Source organism: Haliotis asinina, chromosome 9 (genome assembly GCF_037392515.1).
Source record: "Haliotis asinina isolate JCU_RB_2024 chromosome 9, JCU_Hal_asi_v2, whole genome shotgun sequence".
Taxonomy (NCBI): domain Eukaryota; kingdom Metazoa; phylum Mollusca; class Gastropoda; order Lepetellida; family Haliotidae; genus Haliotis; species Haliotis asinina.
Window position 1 is genome coordinate 1,936,094 of NC_090288.1, and position 16,964 is coordinate 1,953,057.

General features: G+C 40.6%; 1 protein-coding gene and 1 pseudogene across 2 annotated transcripts in view; one reads left to right on the top strand and one right to left on the bottom strand.

Annotated features, from left to right (window-relative positions):
• The window catches only part of LOC137297126 (transmembrane protein 116-like), a 75,047-nt gene that overhangs the window by 27,268 nt on the left and 30,815 nt on the right, over positions 1–16,964 (top strand). The window contains exons 9-13 of one of the 2 annotated variants that reach the window (XR_010957688.1): positions 515–601; positions 1,017–1,068; positions 1,757–1,849; positions 2,080–2,153; positions 3,003–4,775. Coding sequence is in view for 1 of the 2 variants with exons in the window: in XM_067829122.1 (XP_067685223.1) it covers positions 515–601; positions 1,017–1,068; positions 1,757–1,849; positions 2,080–2,153; positions 3,003–3,140 (444 nt within the window). In the remaining variant the exon portion in view is untranslated. Of the gene's footprint in view, positions 1–514; positions 602–1,016; positions 1,069–1,756; positions 1,850–2,079; positions 2,154–3,002; positions 7,993–16,964 lie in introns of those variants that run through there. The other variant, XM_067829122.1, reaches the window with a different exon arrangement.
• LOC137297125 (uncharacterized) lies at positions 11,136–16,602 on the bottom strand (annotated as a pseudogene).

Consider the following 16,964-nt stretch of genomic DNA (forward strand, 5'->3'; position numbering starts at 1 on the left):
AGCCCATGCTTGTCCTAACAGGCGACTAACGTGATTAGGTGGTCAGACTCGCAGATTTGTTTTGCACATGTCATCATATCCCAGTTGCGTAGGTTGATGCTCATACTGTTGATCACTGGTTTGTCTGGTCCATGTATTATTTACAGACTGCCACCATATAACTGGAATATTGCTGAGTGTGGTCTAAAACTAAACTCACTCATTCATGCTGGACTCGTGTTACAATAGATCCCAGCTGCTGCTTCTGATAATTTGAGGAATTTTCTGTCTTCATTGTCCTGGGTCTAGAATTTGGAAGCTCTCTTAGTACTAAGATAGTCGTAAGTGCCAAGCACTATCATTAACTTCCAACTATCTTAGCGCCAAGAGAGGTTCCAAAATCTACGCCCAGGTTAGTGAAGCCTACAGCTGGGAGGTTGCTACAGTTTACAACTCTGTCCTTCACTGACATCACTTGTCTTTGTAACACGTCAATTTGAGCTGCCTGTCAGTTTTGTTTGTTACTGTATTTCAGTGTCACGTGGAGAACGGCAAATCTTGGCATCTTGCATACAAGCTGGTGTTCCTCATTCCTCTTATTGCAGTGTTCCTGTCTAACATTGTGAGTACAGAGTTGTGTCCCCTGCCTTTCTTTTCCTTCCTGTGTTATCAGTAGAGAAAGAGGTGCTGGGGAAGCCAAGTGGTTGAAGTCTTCGCTTGTCATGCCGAAGACACAGGTTCAATTCTCCACATCAGTACTATGTATGAAGTCCATTTCTGGTGTCCTGTGCTGTGGTATTGCTGAAATTTTGCTAACAGCAGTGTAAAACCATACTTACTAGAGTTGTGTCCCCTTTGTTGCTCCTCCCCTATCAAGCATTTTCTTCAGTCTGTGAACATTTCAAATGCAAGAAATCAACATTATGAAGCAATTAATCTAAAAAAGTTGTTTTGCAGCATGAATAACCTTCTAGTGAACTAATTGGAAGACATTGGCCTCTGTCAACAATTGTAACTTGTATGTGTTCTGTCTTTAGGTGCTGTACGTGTGCATAACCAGAGCCTTCAAGCAAGTGTCCATGAGGAGAGGTCTGTAGATGGTCACAGAGCATGTGTGGTAGATGACTGACTGAGTGTTGTAGATGAGTGAATACATAAGTGTCCTAGATCATTTTCTGAATGAATAAAGGTCTGTTGTTGGAGAGTGAGTGATTGTTATCTTGAATGAGTGAGTCTCTTGTAGATTTTCCAAAGAACATGTAATATTTTTCATTAATAAGTTACATGTGACTGATATTTATCCTTCCACAATGACAGTCCTTCTTCAAGCTTTAAGGCATAAATACATCTGAGCTGGTAAACATACCTGGTCTGACCTAGAAAACTATTTCCGAGCAACTGTGAATCACCTCACATAAATAAAGTATTGAATATGTCGAAATAATAGCTGTCAATCATTTCATATGATTGGAAAGTAAACAAAACAAGAGTGGACACAAGCATGATCATGGAAAATGTCAAACAACACAATAATGCTTTAAAAAGGGAGTAAAAACACTCACTTATTGTCCAGGCTGGAAAATGTCAACTTGCATTCAACACTTCCTTTTCCTTGTGCACATACGCATGACCGAAGTTGCGAGTTCCTCGTTTTTTTTAATGCAGTTTTAGCTATGTAAAGTTGCCCGTATCACATCAGTCTTTTTCAACTATAGTATATCTGAAATGCTGTTCTAGGTAGCTGCCACTCACTGTGATCTGTTTTAACCATTCTCAGGTTTGTACACCTTCCATCAGCGTCAGGAGGAGTCAACTGTCAGAAGGAAAGCAATACTGTACCAGTGTGCCTTCCTGTTTTGCTGGCTACCCAGTGAGTATATGTCGTTATGGCACAGACAAGGATTAACAATATAGCAATATTGTACCAATGTGCCTTCCTGTGTTGCTGGCTACCCTAAATGTCCATTTTGGTTGCATATGTCTATTCATATTGTTAGTCATGTGAAAAATCTGTGCCCAGGCAGAACCTGCAAGGTGAAGCTGTAAATGTGAGCTGTTGCCCTTGGTGCCCTGGTTGACTGTGATAATATTTTGTTTCAGCCTTGATCTTGGGAATGCTATCCTTCCAGACAGATTTTATGATGAGGAAATACTTCTGGCTATACCTGCTTCAAGTAAGATTTGTTCCTAGACAAAAGGTCACTGACTGTGCTTGTCATAAAAGGTCGTAAATGATGACTGAAGGGACCGGATGGTCAGACTCCCTGACTTGGTCGACATGACATCAGTTCCCAGCTGCACAGATTGATGCTCATGCTGTTGATCACTGGATTGTCTGATCCAGACTTGACTATTTACAGACAGCTGGAATATTGCTGAGTGTGAAGTAAAACTAAACTCACTTGCTCACTTATGGCTGAGATGTTTTTTATGGCTCATCTTTGTAAACCAAATCAACGGGTGTCCACACCTCCTCTGAACATCTGCTGCCCACACAACCCTACACTGGGGTCCTCCTCTGTCCTTTCTGTCAGTGTAAATACATTTTGATAATGCTGTCTGCATGTCAACTTGCCAGTGAAATCTCAGTTGCTCCAAAACTTAGGAGCCGTGTACCAAAGGGTGAAGTGACCTTGATATGTCAGATGAAGTTTATGTTGTAGTTGTCGGCTGCACTAAGTACACAGGATACAGATATGTTATATTTCATGAATAATGGGTAATGAATCTCAAGATCATTCATGAAGACTTTTATGCCTTGTAAATTAAAGATATATTCGCTGAGGTAGACACATTTCAATGATAATTGCCACATATAGCTTAATGATGAGTGTGCGCATTGCACTTTTATTAAATATCAGACTCATTAAAAGTGAAAAGCACTCTCTTTAACAATATTTGGTAATGTATTCTAGTGACCACAAAAATAAACCGGATTCATGAAAGGATGCGGTTCTATTCATTGAATATGCAAGTGGACTGGACTGATGTAATGTTTGTGTAAGTCAGTTATTTTGTTCCAGGCTTTGCTGGGTCCACTCCAGGGCTTCTTAAACTGCATCATCTATGGCTGGAAGAGGGAGCAGTTCCGCCGAGCTCTGTCTGAGAACTCCAGTCTCACCAGCACCAACATGCCGTCCTACTTGTCCCTCACATTATGATGAAGTCTCCTCATGTCAATATACATACCTACATGTCATCATCAGACCGTCACATGGTTCATCATTGTAGTGAAGGTGTTATGCTGTGACCGTACTGAGCATATCTAGACACACCGCCATGTTGTCTACTGTCAGGACTCAGGGTAGCCTAGTGGTTGAACCATTTCCTCATCATGCCGAAGATTCAGGTTGGTTCCCAACATCAGTACATGTGAAGCTCATGGCATGAAGGCAAGTCCAGACATGGCATCAACTTGTCTCAGTCCAGACATGGCACTGGCCAGTTCACCTAGACACCATACTGTAGTTGTGTCAGGGCAGGTCACCTCTGATTGGCCCATGGAAGACAGTGATCACCATCTGGGTCCTATCTCACAAAGTTCTCATAAGCCTATGATCTTGTAACTTTTCTCGTAGAATTTGTACCTCCTGTACCGAAATATACAAAGTATGAATGCTATGAGAAAAGTTATGAGGTCTTGGGTTTATCGTACCTTCTATTCTGTAACATAGTAGGTACGGATGAAATAAGAAAAGTTACAAGATGTTCGGCTTATAAGATCCTTGTGAAACGGGGCCCTGTATTTTAGGCCAACTATGTCTTTCTTCTAATGTGACTGTCAAATACCAATAGGCTTTGATATTATTGTAATAAATTTCGCAACAGCTTGAATCTGGCACAGGCTGTCTCCCACCGACACAAAGGTACCGATAACCTGTTGAGTGTGATCAGTACAAAACTGATGCTGCTTGACTTGGAGGATGGAAGCATGAATTCCTCTCCATTCATTTAAACTTGATCATTCAGTTACCTCTGAAGTTCATGTAATTTCTGTCTCTGTTGTTAACAAGACCCTCATCAATAGATGTGAATAACTTATTTGTTTGCTTGTTCAAGCAACATTTGTCAGCAGTCATCGATGAGACACTGGTGTCTGGTTGCCATGGTAACTGGTTATCTTGGTAATGTTTCAGTGCGGGTTATGTTCTAAACTTTCTTTTAATTGAAATATATTCGTGTAAAAAAATGTAGGGGATAATGAACATTCAGTTTGGATAGGAAGTGTAAACGTTAACAAACGTTTCGAGGACAGACATCTTATGAACACACCACCATTTCCCTCTATTACCACCCCTAAACATAATGCGTGATATGCACATACACAATGCAGTAGCCCCGTACACGTGCAAGGGGTCCCATTCTTGATTTTGAAGTTTTTTCAAGAAGGTTGAGAAATCACTTAGAACATTAATTTTGACATTCATCTTGCATCACACATTTGTTAGTGTTTGTTTCTAGTTGTTTGTTTTGAAATGAAAATCATATACATGCAAATTGCATGCCCTGCATCAATCATCTTTCAAAAACTACATTCCAAATAACTATGGTCTTAAGGAAGTGCAAATGGTGACGTACTCTCAAGACATTCAGTAATATCATATCAACATTGATTGACTCCGATAAATCTCCTAAATGTTTTTAATTGTAAGTAAAAGAATATGAAGATCCCTACATTATTTGAAGAGCATATATTGCAGTGTACTTTCTTCAATGAGGAAGGCGACAAACTATATTGGGTCATTGAGATCAAGGGCATGGTTGCTTTGCTTTGACATTGCATAATCTGCTTCAGAGTGAGTGAGTGAGTGAGTTGAGTTTTACGCCGCACTCGGCAATATTACAGCTATATGGCGGCGGTCTGTAAATAATCGAGTCTGGACCAGACAATCCAGTGATCAACAACATGAGCATCGATCTGCGCAATTGGGAACCGATGACATGCGTCAACCAAGTCAGCGAGCCTGACCACCCGATCCCGATCTGCTTCAGAAATTGTATAAATATTAAATGATGTTACAAGATGATATCCATGGTTTGACATATGTTACAAAAGTTTAGTTTTATATGATATTTGTTGTTATGGAGTTGCTTGGGGATGGGGTTGTTGCTAACTTCTGTAATTATTGTTGCTGTGACTGTACAACTGACATCTGTACAACCTGTGTGCTATTGTATTAAGACATACGAGTGGTAAAGTCATGAATGTTTCACTTATACATCTCAGTACATATTCTGTTTCAGGGCTGGCGGAGAAGCCGAATGGTTAAAACTTCAGGTCATTACGCTAAGAATACAGGTTCGATTACCCACATGGGTACAATGTGTGACACCCATTTGTGGCGTCCTTTTGCCCTGACATTGTTGGAATATTGCGAAAAGCGATGTAAAACTAAAATTCACCCATTCACTGTCTGTTTCACTACACAACAATGAAGCTAGGCCAGCAGGTTGTGCTGCAGACCTTTCGAGTGATGCATTGGCCGTCACCTGCTTTCAGCCTGATGTGTATATATGGCAACTGTGTCTGTGCATGAATGCGGCACAGAGGAGGAAGATGTCTTTGAGAAAGTCAAAACTACAAACAAGCTTTTGTAGATTGAGGGAATGAGTGAGTTGAGTTTTAGGCCTTTCTTAGAAAAATTCCAGCAATATCATGACAGACGATGCCATGTAGGGAATCAAAGTCCACATCTTCAGTGTGAGAAGCGAACGCCTTAACCACTTGGCTATCCCAATGCCCAACAGGCTTTTGTGGGAGGTTTTTGTTAGACTGATTGCTACCAAGATGATCTGCCAGCAGTTTGCGGGGTTTGGGTGATGCTGTGACTTTCATTAACTGTTTGTGTGAAGGGTGGGATCTGTGAGTGTGTGTACAAGTTCTCATCTACCTATTTGGTGTGAGTGATTTTCACTTTGCTATTTGTATGTGGAGTGTCTACCTACTTGGTGATGTGAGTAATTTTCACTTTGGTTGTTCTCGTTGATACACACTCAGTGTGATACTATAACTTTTTTTCAAGTGTCTAAATTATTTGATACATGCTCTCTTCAAGACTCCACAGCCTTTAGCTGAAAGTTTATTTGATGCTTTGTTATTGCCTGCCGTGTGTAATGTGCGATGTAGGTGATATAGTATTATTCTCTGTCCTCCGTGTATATGTACTTATGAACTGGGATATCTTAAGAACTGATAACTAGATAGTTTTCATATTTTGTACCTTGGTTCATCTCAGTATAAGATAGGTCCCAGTCAAGTTTAGTGACCTTGAAATTCATTTCAAGGTTACATGGGGACTTTAATATCTTACCCTATTCAGCGAGATCTCTCAAGAACTGTTCTCTTGATTTTTTTATATATTCAAACCATGCAATATCCAGGTAAGACGCACGGCCCAGTTGATTTTGGTGATCTTCACATAAATGTCAAGGTCACTGCATATTAAACTGCGTGTTAAAGGTCACATGCAACCAAAGAAACAAATATAATTAAGACAATTATCAGTTATTCATTGCTGATTGTGGAACAAACAAGCAAACAAAATTATAAGTGTACAGATGTGTATCAAAAGTGCAATATTTTGTATTTGGGTTTACTTCCCTTGAAATGAACTACTCGGGAGACCAAACCCAGTCAGATTCTATTGGGTTGGTGGCACGATGCATCTTACAGCCCATCTTTTTGACATGTTTGCACACCTTGTCTAACAAAGAATTTTCACTGGCTGGTTCATTTGCCGATACGCAGGAGGTTCATTGGTTTGCATGCAGAGAAATGACTCCTCCATATTGAATTGAATGACCATTTTATGTTGATTATAAGGCAACTGTTAAATAAGTGACTGCTGTATGTTGAATGTGTGACAATTGTTTGACTGCTGTATGTTGAATGTGTAACAACTGTTTGCGTGCTGTATGTTGATTGTATGACAACTGTTTGACTGCTGTATGTTGAATGTGTGACAATTGTTTGACTGCTGTATGTTGAATGTGTAACAACTGTTTGCATGCTTTATGTTGATTGCATGACAACTCTTTGACTGCTGTATGTTGAATGTGTGACAACTGTTTGACTGCTGTATGTTGATTGTATGACAACTGTATGCTGAATATGTGACAACATATTACCTTAGAAATGAATGCTCCATGTGGAATGAGAAGTAGCTGGAATTTGAATACATGACCAGTGTATGCTGAATGTTGTGTAATGTTACCAAGGCTAGTTCATTGGTTTTAAGATCATCTTAACTATTTCATGTGAATGTTATTTTCATAAAATGTTAACAAAAGCAACAGTTTATCTTTTAGGTCAGTTAGTGTACACTTAGCTATGAGCATCATGTAAGTAAAGATGGTTTGTGGAAATGACGATTCATGTTTTCACGCTTTGAGATGTTTTTATTTCATGCATCAAGTCAGTGGCATTTCATTCCAATAAGATGGGCTTCCTGTTAAGCTGACGAATTGTCTTGAGTGCTTGTTGGGGAAAAGAGTAACTGTAGTCTGTTAAGCATGTAATCTTCTTCAGCTACTCTGCACATTATATACAGGGTATGAATGCCCTTGTTGTCAGATTATATACAGGGTATGAATGCCCTTGTCAGATTATGTACAGGGTATGAATGCCCTTGTTGTCAGATTGCAGCCCGGGTGACTATATGCGCGAATAGTTATGTGTGAATAAAGAGGTCAAGACTGTCCTTACAAAACATGAATGCAACAAAAAGATGATTGGTGTAAGTGTAAATGGCCAACATGGCAAATATACGCCAGTGTAGTGCTTGTTGGCATGGACTGGTTGTCATGGTGCCAGTTAAAGTGCATCATGTGGTGTCCCCTTGTAATTCCACTGATATTGTTTTAGTTGCTTTGTTATGTACATTTTTTCATAAGTTTTAAGTGCAGTTTAGAGTGAAGCACATGTACAGGTCCTGGTTATCTTGATTTAATTTATAGTTATTTTATATTTTATAAATTATAATCATGTCTTTGAATAAATATCTGACACATTAACACAGTTTGATGTCGTTGGATGTTATCTGCAGTACATCTGTGGTGCTGACAGCATGTACATTTGTACCTGTTTTGTTTTGTACCTTAATCTGTGAATGCAACTGTTCTTCGAGCTGTCTCTACAAATGTGACTTGATAATAACTTCAGCTGTGCCTCAGTGAGTATGGTATCCTCCCATTACGCAAACAGTCAGTTCTCAGACAACTTGAAACAACAACATTTACATGGAACTACTGTCTGTTACATACACAGTAATGGAGTCATCAAACTAAAAACAAAAAATATCTAATGCCAATTTTCTGTTTGTTTGATAACAAGAATGATACATTTTGGAAGTAATAGTGTATAATGGTAGCAATGTAGCTTCCTGTAGATGGATCTTTTTCATGGAAATATTTTATCTGCATTTAGAACTGTTGATGTGAGAGAACAGCAGAATATTGTCATATTCTTTATTAGAAAGAAGAAAAGAATGGTGTCCATAACATCTCTCTGACCTCTTTTCTTCCAAATACACATCTGGGGTAGTAGGTAAGGTTGTTATGGTCTTGCGACAGTGTCTGTAGAGAGAGCAGCTGACACTGGGGAAAGATGAAGTGTAGGTTGTCTTCATCCTCCACTGCAAGCTGCTCTGTGTACCAGGTCTGCATCTGTGTTGTCTCTTCTCCAGCTCGCGTGTGCAGATCAATGACAAACTTCTTCCTCAGACCATCATTTGGTGCATGATTGTGCTCGGTCTGTGTTTGAAGAAAGTCTCTGAGAATGGAATATCTGCTTGTGTACATCTTGATGATGAATCTCCTGTAGGTGCAGGTCTCTCTGACCTTATTTATGTTGTAGAAATATCCATGAAGAGGAACTTGAGGGGACATTAGATGATTGACTCTCCACACTCCAGACATGTTGATTGCAAACACATAAGATATATGTGTTTCTAATACCGTTTCTGAACGGCACAGGCCCCTGTGGTGAGCCCTATGGTGAACCCTGTGGTCATTGGCATCAACGCCAATGGTAGACACACAATATATTGAATTTGTGAACATCTGTCTAAGGGCATGTTACGATGCCTAGTGTCTAGTCATACCAGAGACATATTGTCTTTGGTCATATAAATTTTGATATTATTCTGTCAACAGGTAAACAGTGACTAAGGAACACGCCATGTCATTATCTTTTTGCATTAAAGTGACAAAACATAAAATAATGCACAGATAAATATTTAGATAGGGTTGCAGAGGTTCCTATGAACCCTTTCTAAATTTTTTCTCACAGTAAATTCCTAAACGTTACCAGCCAAGCCAAGGAGCGCTACATTCATGTCGGTTCGCAGTGAGTCGGTCCTTTCATTGCCATTCACGGTTACACCAAAAATACTTTTCGACTGATTGCGACAGATAACAGAAATTTCCCTAGTTATATTGCGCCTGGTTACGAACGCTCTCATTGGTCTCAATCGGGCCTCAGTAGAATCGCTTCTAGTTTTGCGTGTGTATCAGCGACCGCTTGCATCCACCATCCACCGGCTTGCTACCGGATTGACAGTAATGTACGTGCCCAGTGGCGATCGTTGGAACCATCGGCGATCAGTATGAATAAATCGCGTGTATGCGATCAAGTTGCACCACAATCCGTAGTATTATCAGCATTTTTGAGAGGTCATTGTGCCTAGACGGTCCATGGCATTTGTGGCAACTTGAGAAATCTGCACGTGTAAAACATGAAAATGAGCGCGATTGTTGGCGAGCATAGCAGATTTCTGCAGGTTATTCCAGATGTAACATAGGTCCTGACATTGCTGTTGAACTCTTGCCCCTAGTGCTCCCGAACGAAGCTCAGATACAACTTGTAATGGTGCTCCAGTAGACAGTAGTCCTCAGGAAAGAAGAAGAAAGAGAGGCGATACTGACAGTTTTTGCACAAAGGTTGGTTGACCGCTTGGGACAGGCTGCGACACAAACAGTATCACCTCCTCGTCCAAAAACGAATTGGTGAAGGACGTCTTCTTCAGAAACCACTGCAGATGCCTGGAGACCTCGTTGACGTGATCCTTGAGAGTATCAGTCCTTACACCACAGGAGAAAGCGTCAGTATCTGTATATAGTATTTTATCTCCAGCAATGTGTCACATGGTTGTCCCAGATCAAGAAATTCCCAATAAAATGCCCCGTTATTTACTGTCTCTTACAGTGTTAAGTGCAGATTTAGTATGTGCACATGTACTGTCAGCAGTTATGTCGAAAGTGACAAAGAATGTGCTGTGTAAACCATTGTTTAAAATACATATAATAACTTATCAGGTACTCTTTTAATTAAGGTGAGTGAATGCACAGTATGTATGTATGTATGTATGTATGTATGTATGTATGTATGTATGTATGTATGTATGTATGTATGTATGTATGTATGTATGTATGTACGTACGTACGTACGTACGTACGCAAGCACGCACGCACGCATGATCAAATACTTCATCTAGATCAAGAATCTGATAAGGTAATAATCAGTGCGTATCAGTAGTTAATGTCATGTACATCAGTTTGTAAACCCCACGCTGCCCGTAGCTAATGACAACAGGTCACCGCGCCTTTGACGTATAGATCTGACAGCCTTTGTTGATAGCAGTGTGTTCAGGGAACCTGAGAACAGCGTAATGATGTGCAATGCGTCATCCTTCGCTGCACACCATCACACACTGCACTGCTGCAAACAATGACGCAGCTCGTACGACTAGTTTACCTGGACGTGGGAGACCGGTGGAGGTCCGGTGGAGATCCGTGTTAGAAATGTAGCATATGCCCCGTCCGGGACTCCAACCCACACCCTTAGAGTCAGGCACCTAATCGCCAGCACCCAAAGTCAGCCGCCTAACCCGCTCAGCCACCGCGACTATATTTGACCACTTTCTAAATGGCATTGTGTAACCACCGGGGTAGAATTGGTCTCCAGCTATCCTTGTTGTCGGAGGAGGTGACTAAATGGTATCGGGTGGCTAAGCTGGCTGACTTGGGTGAAACGTCATCGTATTCCAGTTGCGCAGATCGATGTTCATATTGATGGTCACTGGATTGTCTGGTCTAGACTAGATGAATTACAGGCTGCCACCATAGAGTGTGACCAAATAAAACCACCAACAAATGTGTGGGAACAAGTATTTAAAATATGTATTAATTGTTCGGAAAGCCTGGGTTTGTTCAAGCAGCACATGCTTATCTTGTGTCATGATCGTGGCTTTACTTCGCCGCTGTTGTCCACCCCTGTGCCTTGGTACGTGCAGAGCATAGATAACGTGTGAAGGGTATACAGAATGGGTTCATACATGAGCATGTAGATTATCATGATATGGGGAACGTGTACAAATATTTAACAAAATAACGACATAGTTTGTACTTTCCTGAATTATGCCGTGAACATTTGCCATGAAAATCTGTAAAAATCTACTGGTGATGATTGCGGTATCAATTACTCCATGGCAACAGGGTGTCAGCTCCGACCAGGAACAGCAGTAGCACCATCTCCAAGGAAAGAAGCGGACCTGTAATACAATAAAAACAATCAAAACATTATCATTCATATCATCTTAAAGTGCGCAGAATATGATACTTATTTTCGCAACTATAACCATATGATACATTGATATCATGATATCATTGTCCCCACAAACGGAACAGTATGAATGGTGATTGCAAGCCCATATCCGTGGTATCCAGCCTAAAATGAAGGAGAGACTCTCGTTTTGGAATTTATTCAATTGGTGTTATTATTTTGTCTTAATAAATGAACCAAGGCACAGTGGTCTTGATATGCTGAGAACCAAAGAAACAACGAAAGCTAAAATACATGATCAGCTATACTTACTAGCACGACCATGTGGAGATTGATGGTAACATAACGTGTTTAGAGACAGTATTGAGAAGAGATTGGGATATATCTACCTTTAACGCCGGAGACTGGTGGTAGTTTGAAATCAGTGTAATCTCCACACACCGGGAATCCTGCTGGAGGTTTTGGATGCTTGGAGAAGGATTCATTGATAGCCATGGCCATTCCGTTGGTGTTGTGCAAGTCAATGTGGCAGTGGAGGAACCAGACGCCAGGGTTGTCGGCCTTGAACCGCGTAATGACATAGCCTCCACTTGGGACAAGCAGGGTGTCTTTCAGAGGAGGGATCCGCTTTGTTGAGTTCGATTGAACGTTTGTTTGTCGCTTCTGTCTTCCTCTCCATTTAGCAACATTGCAGTACTCGTCCTCACATTCAATGTCATCACTATCCTCTCGATACCTTCCTGTAGCTGTATCGTACTGAGGAAATCCGTATGCCAAGACGTACATTGAATGGCCATGGATGTGAACAGGATGAGACCAACCTCTTCCCTTCCCCATGTTGAAGAGAATCAACTCCACAATGTCACCTTCATTGATATCTATAGTGTATGTACAGCTACATATCTTGTCAGCTCCACATTTGTCTCCCATCTCTGAACATGCAGCATGGACCTGTGAAGGTTGGGTCAAAGCTGATACTTTAGGCGACACAAACTGTCCTCATCGTCCTCAATTCCAGAAGCGAAATTGTATGTAATGCAGTTCCGATACTGATCGGCTGGGTAGTATCGGTGTGGACAGTTAAATATTCGACATGGCTGTAACTCATTGCATGTTCTCTCACTTGACACTAGTATATTGTTAGTGGTGTCATTTACAGGACGTGAATAACTAAGAATGGCCTCTGCTATATGCATACTAGTTTTGTTCACTTCTAACGACTCGGCTACAATCATGTAGTCTCCTATTTGTTGATTAGTTTCTAAGTAGAAGTCGTACCTCTCACCGCTCTGGATAACAAAGGAGTCCACTATTATTGGTTTCAAATCTCTTCCATCAGAAGCAGTTATAGTGATAGGGTGACCAGCCACATACACTCGGAAGGGATAAAGAGTTGTTGCGCTGATCACTCTAAAGCGATATGTCATATTTGCATCCACTTCAAATCTTGTAAGGGGTGCGCCATTGTGATCCTGTGGACGTGGTCCGTAGTGGTATCTTCCCCTTCCATTGATGAGACCAGTGTGGAGTTCAAATCGGCTGAACAGTGCTCCATCAACAGTGCTTGTCTCCTGATATCTTTCACACTTTGTAGATTTTTCATCGCAGTTATAGATGCCATAGATCATTTTCTGATACGCTGTTTCTGGGTCCATGTCGTGGTTCCAATCTTGAATAATGATGAAGTGTTTGTCGATGATATTTGGTGGCAACTGTCGCTTCTTGACAATCAGAGGACCGTAGAGCCCCATGCTTCTCTGGTCTCCAATGTGAGAATGATACCAGTGGGTACCAGCTGGCGAAGCCTTGAACTTGTAGGTGAACGTTGACCCTGGTAGAATTGGGCACTGAGTGATATATGCGACTCCGTCCATCCAGGGTGTGTTCCTCTGATGCATGCCATGGAAGTGGACCGTGACGCTGTCAGTGTGTAACTCATTGGTTACTGACACCTCAACATTCTGGTCTTCATACATGATGAGCTCAGGACCTGGGAACTCCCCGTTGACGCTGATGACAAGGCGGGCATAGACGCCGTCAGCTGTAAGAACCCTGCCCAATACAGCTGTATCCAGAATAGGTGTTGTTTCATTATAGTAGCGAAGACCTCCATTTGAAGGCATGACTCGTCTTGACCCGTCCATCATGGTCAGTCGGGGTTCAACCAACAGCTGGATCTTGCAGGGGTCATCGTCTTTACCACATTCAATGGCTGTCGCCCCACTGGCTATCATAAGAAGGACGAATGCTCTAATCATATCGGCGTTTCTGTGAGGCATCTGAAATACAGAGTCGAGGTATGGGTGGTATGAAATATCACTCCGTCTTAGGGACACACTTGATATTTTTTGGTATCATTCCACACTCACAGTCACAAAAGTTGTCACACCCATAAATCGCTTAAATGGTATGATTTGCTAATGGAACAAATTTATACACAATAGTTAGTAAGGGGCATCTGAATGTCACTTCACTCAATATTGGTTCCCAATTCGATACAAAATTGTTTTGACTTGAACTAAAAATGTGAACACTTCTACCGTAGCAAGAAAACCCAAAAACATTAGTATGAATGAGAGGCATCGACATTTTAAAAATCCTTTCAACTTAGAAGCTGATATTAATACTGATAACTGTGTGGACGATAGCAATCCACTGACGTCTCCTGGCTCTAATGTTGCGCTAACAGTAGATATGCATTGAATAAAATAAATTATAAATCCCAGTCAGGATTTAGACATGGATGAACGATTACAGAGATACCGCAACACCATAGGGGGAAAACTCTACACTTTTTCACTGATTTCGAAAAAGCAACAGACAAACCAGTGGTTTATTTTTATTTTCATTTTTTATTACCCAAGTCCTAAAATGAAAAAAAACAACAACCCATGATTCATAATGTGTATGAAAATGTTACCTCTTGTATTAAGAATAACAATGAATTCTCAGACTCAACGAACTACAACTCGGGGTAAGACAAGGCCCACACTTGGCCTATTTTTATTCTAATTTTTCATATATCAAATGGCAACCAAAATTGAAAGCAGTTGTGAGTATGGACTACAGTTACACCCAGACCTAGTACATATATTTCTTCTGATTTTTGCAGACGATATCGATCTATTCTCAAGCACTGTTGCACGTTTACAAAATTTCATACAAGAACTTGAGAGTTATTGTGACAAATGCAAATTAATTGTAAACAGAAATAAAACTAAAGTAGTAGTTTTTACAAAAGGGGGACGTTTATAACAAATCGAGATATGGTTATATAACGGTGAAGAATTAGAATGCACCAGCACATACAAATATTTGGGAATGTTCTTTAGTAATTGCTTATCTTGGACAGCACATGTTAATTCATCTTCGATATCTCCATCTCCTCGAGGATGATGTTAATTATGCTTGTTTGCAAACACAAAAAGTCATGACAGGTATCCTTAAACAATTACTGGTGCTTAGAGGTATTGCTATAAGTTCATACTTTGAAATATTTGATATCAAAAGTAAGCCAATTTTGTTGTATGGAAATTCATGGCTGGAATTACTATAATACTATCGAAAGAGTTAAAAGCATGTAACAGATTTCTTGACATTGAATCAAATACGATGAATACAATGTTGTATCGGTAATGTGGTAAATACCCGATGCACTCACTTACAAATATCAGAGTTATAAAATACTGGTTATGCATTACTAAAAATGGCTTCTTATAGGCTTTCAGAGAAATGTTACACTATGATTATGCTATTTGATAAAACTGGACATACAAATTGGGTTTCTTCTGTTCTGAAAAGGGTTTGGCTTCGTATGGGAATATCAGTATGTTGATTCTGATTCTGAAGTCTACTTTAGAATTAACACACAGATTTGAAGATATCTGCTTCGCGCGGTGGGCGAGCGGTCTAAGACGCCGGGTTGCTAATCCAGCGAGCTTTGAGTCAACGTTGTGTGCAGACTCTTTCCGTGTTGTCACAACCCCTAGTGTACAGTACACAACCTTGTGCACTTAAAAGGACCCATGAATCCATTGGTAGATGACCAAAAGGTGGCCTCACGAATACGTGCAAACACCTAGTTGCGGGTACAGCAACGTGCAGTGAACATGGACAAAGTACAGCGACTATCTGTCCCAGTCCACCCAGCTGTGAATGGTTACCTCGTAAGGATGGGAAATCCACATTAACTCGGAGCGCCTGGTAGGCTGCAAGAGTTGTATGGTCCCCAGGGAGTTGAAATTGAAAATAATATGTGCCGTTGTGATGGACATCCAATGATCGAGGCCAAAACAATACGCCCTTGAGCAGTTTCATAAACTTCATCCAATATGACCAGTATTTAATGCACACTGTATTTTCAACAAAACATTTGTAATATTTAAGTAAAAGTTAATATAAATGGCCTAAAGTTTATCCCACAGGCCTGACTTTTAATTGAAATATTCATGCTATAAATTCATGCATCCGGAAATAAATGAAGATAGTGATGCTAAAATGTCATGGGCCCAAACATGTGTACACTGTTCGATGGAATCGACCATATGCACCTGCTGTTTCTAATTAGTGTAGATCATGTAGATGTATAGCGTGCATAGTTGGGGATTCACTCATCATCATCGCGGTGTTTTGCAGCTAAACTTTGCAAGTGAACAATGAGATGTAACTCTCTGTTCAAAAGAGGACGTTCACGTCCAGACCGTGGTGCGGGATATATAATGTAAACCCTTGTCCAATTCCGTGAAACCACAAACCATTAGTTAGTGAGTGAGTTGTTGCTCTCAAGCAAGTGGTGACCAACGGCATAGGAATCTATGTCGAAACGTCGAAAATACAGAGTAAAGAAGTTGTATATTCACAAAAAGATGTCCACATTCTTCATATCCTCCACCTCTAGAGTGCCAATCAAATAAGTTGTTCAGAGGTGACAATTATTTGAAAATATAAACATAAATTGCAAAGTACATACCTGGAGAAGCGCAGACAGTGGGGTGCAACATAACAGCTTGTAGTCATGACAAGAGCTTTAAATATTTATAACCATATATGGCTTCTATGCATATGGTTGTACGTAAGGGTCATCATTGAACTAATCACTGTTACATTACAGTTCCCGAGTTGAATAGCTCGCGATTGGCAGTGCAACTCGAGTATTAAACAGCACTCACAACCTTGGAACAGGCTTGCAGTTTTTCAGGTCGACAGTTTTTTCCTTTCGATTAAAGTGGATTTATGATCTTTACAGTACACCATACTTCACCCCGCCCTCGTTCCCCATGACTACCTTTCGTGGAAAACGATCTTCACCGGGACTAAAACGACCTGGCCTTGAAATATGTGTCATGGTTTAGACAGTGTTCGTCCTACTTGCCGGATCGTGTCACCGGGGATAAGCAATCCAGTAGATTTAATAAGAAGCATGTCT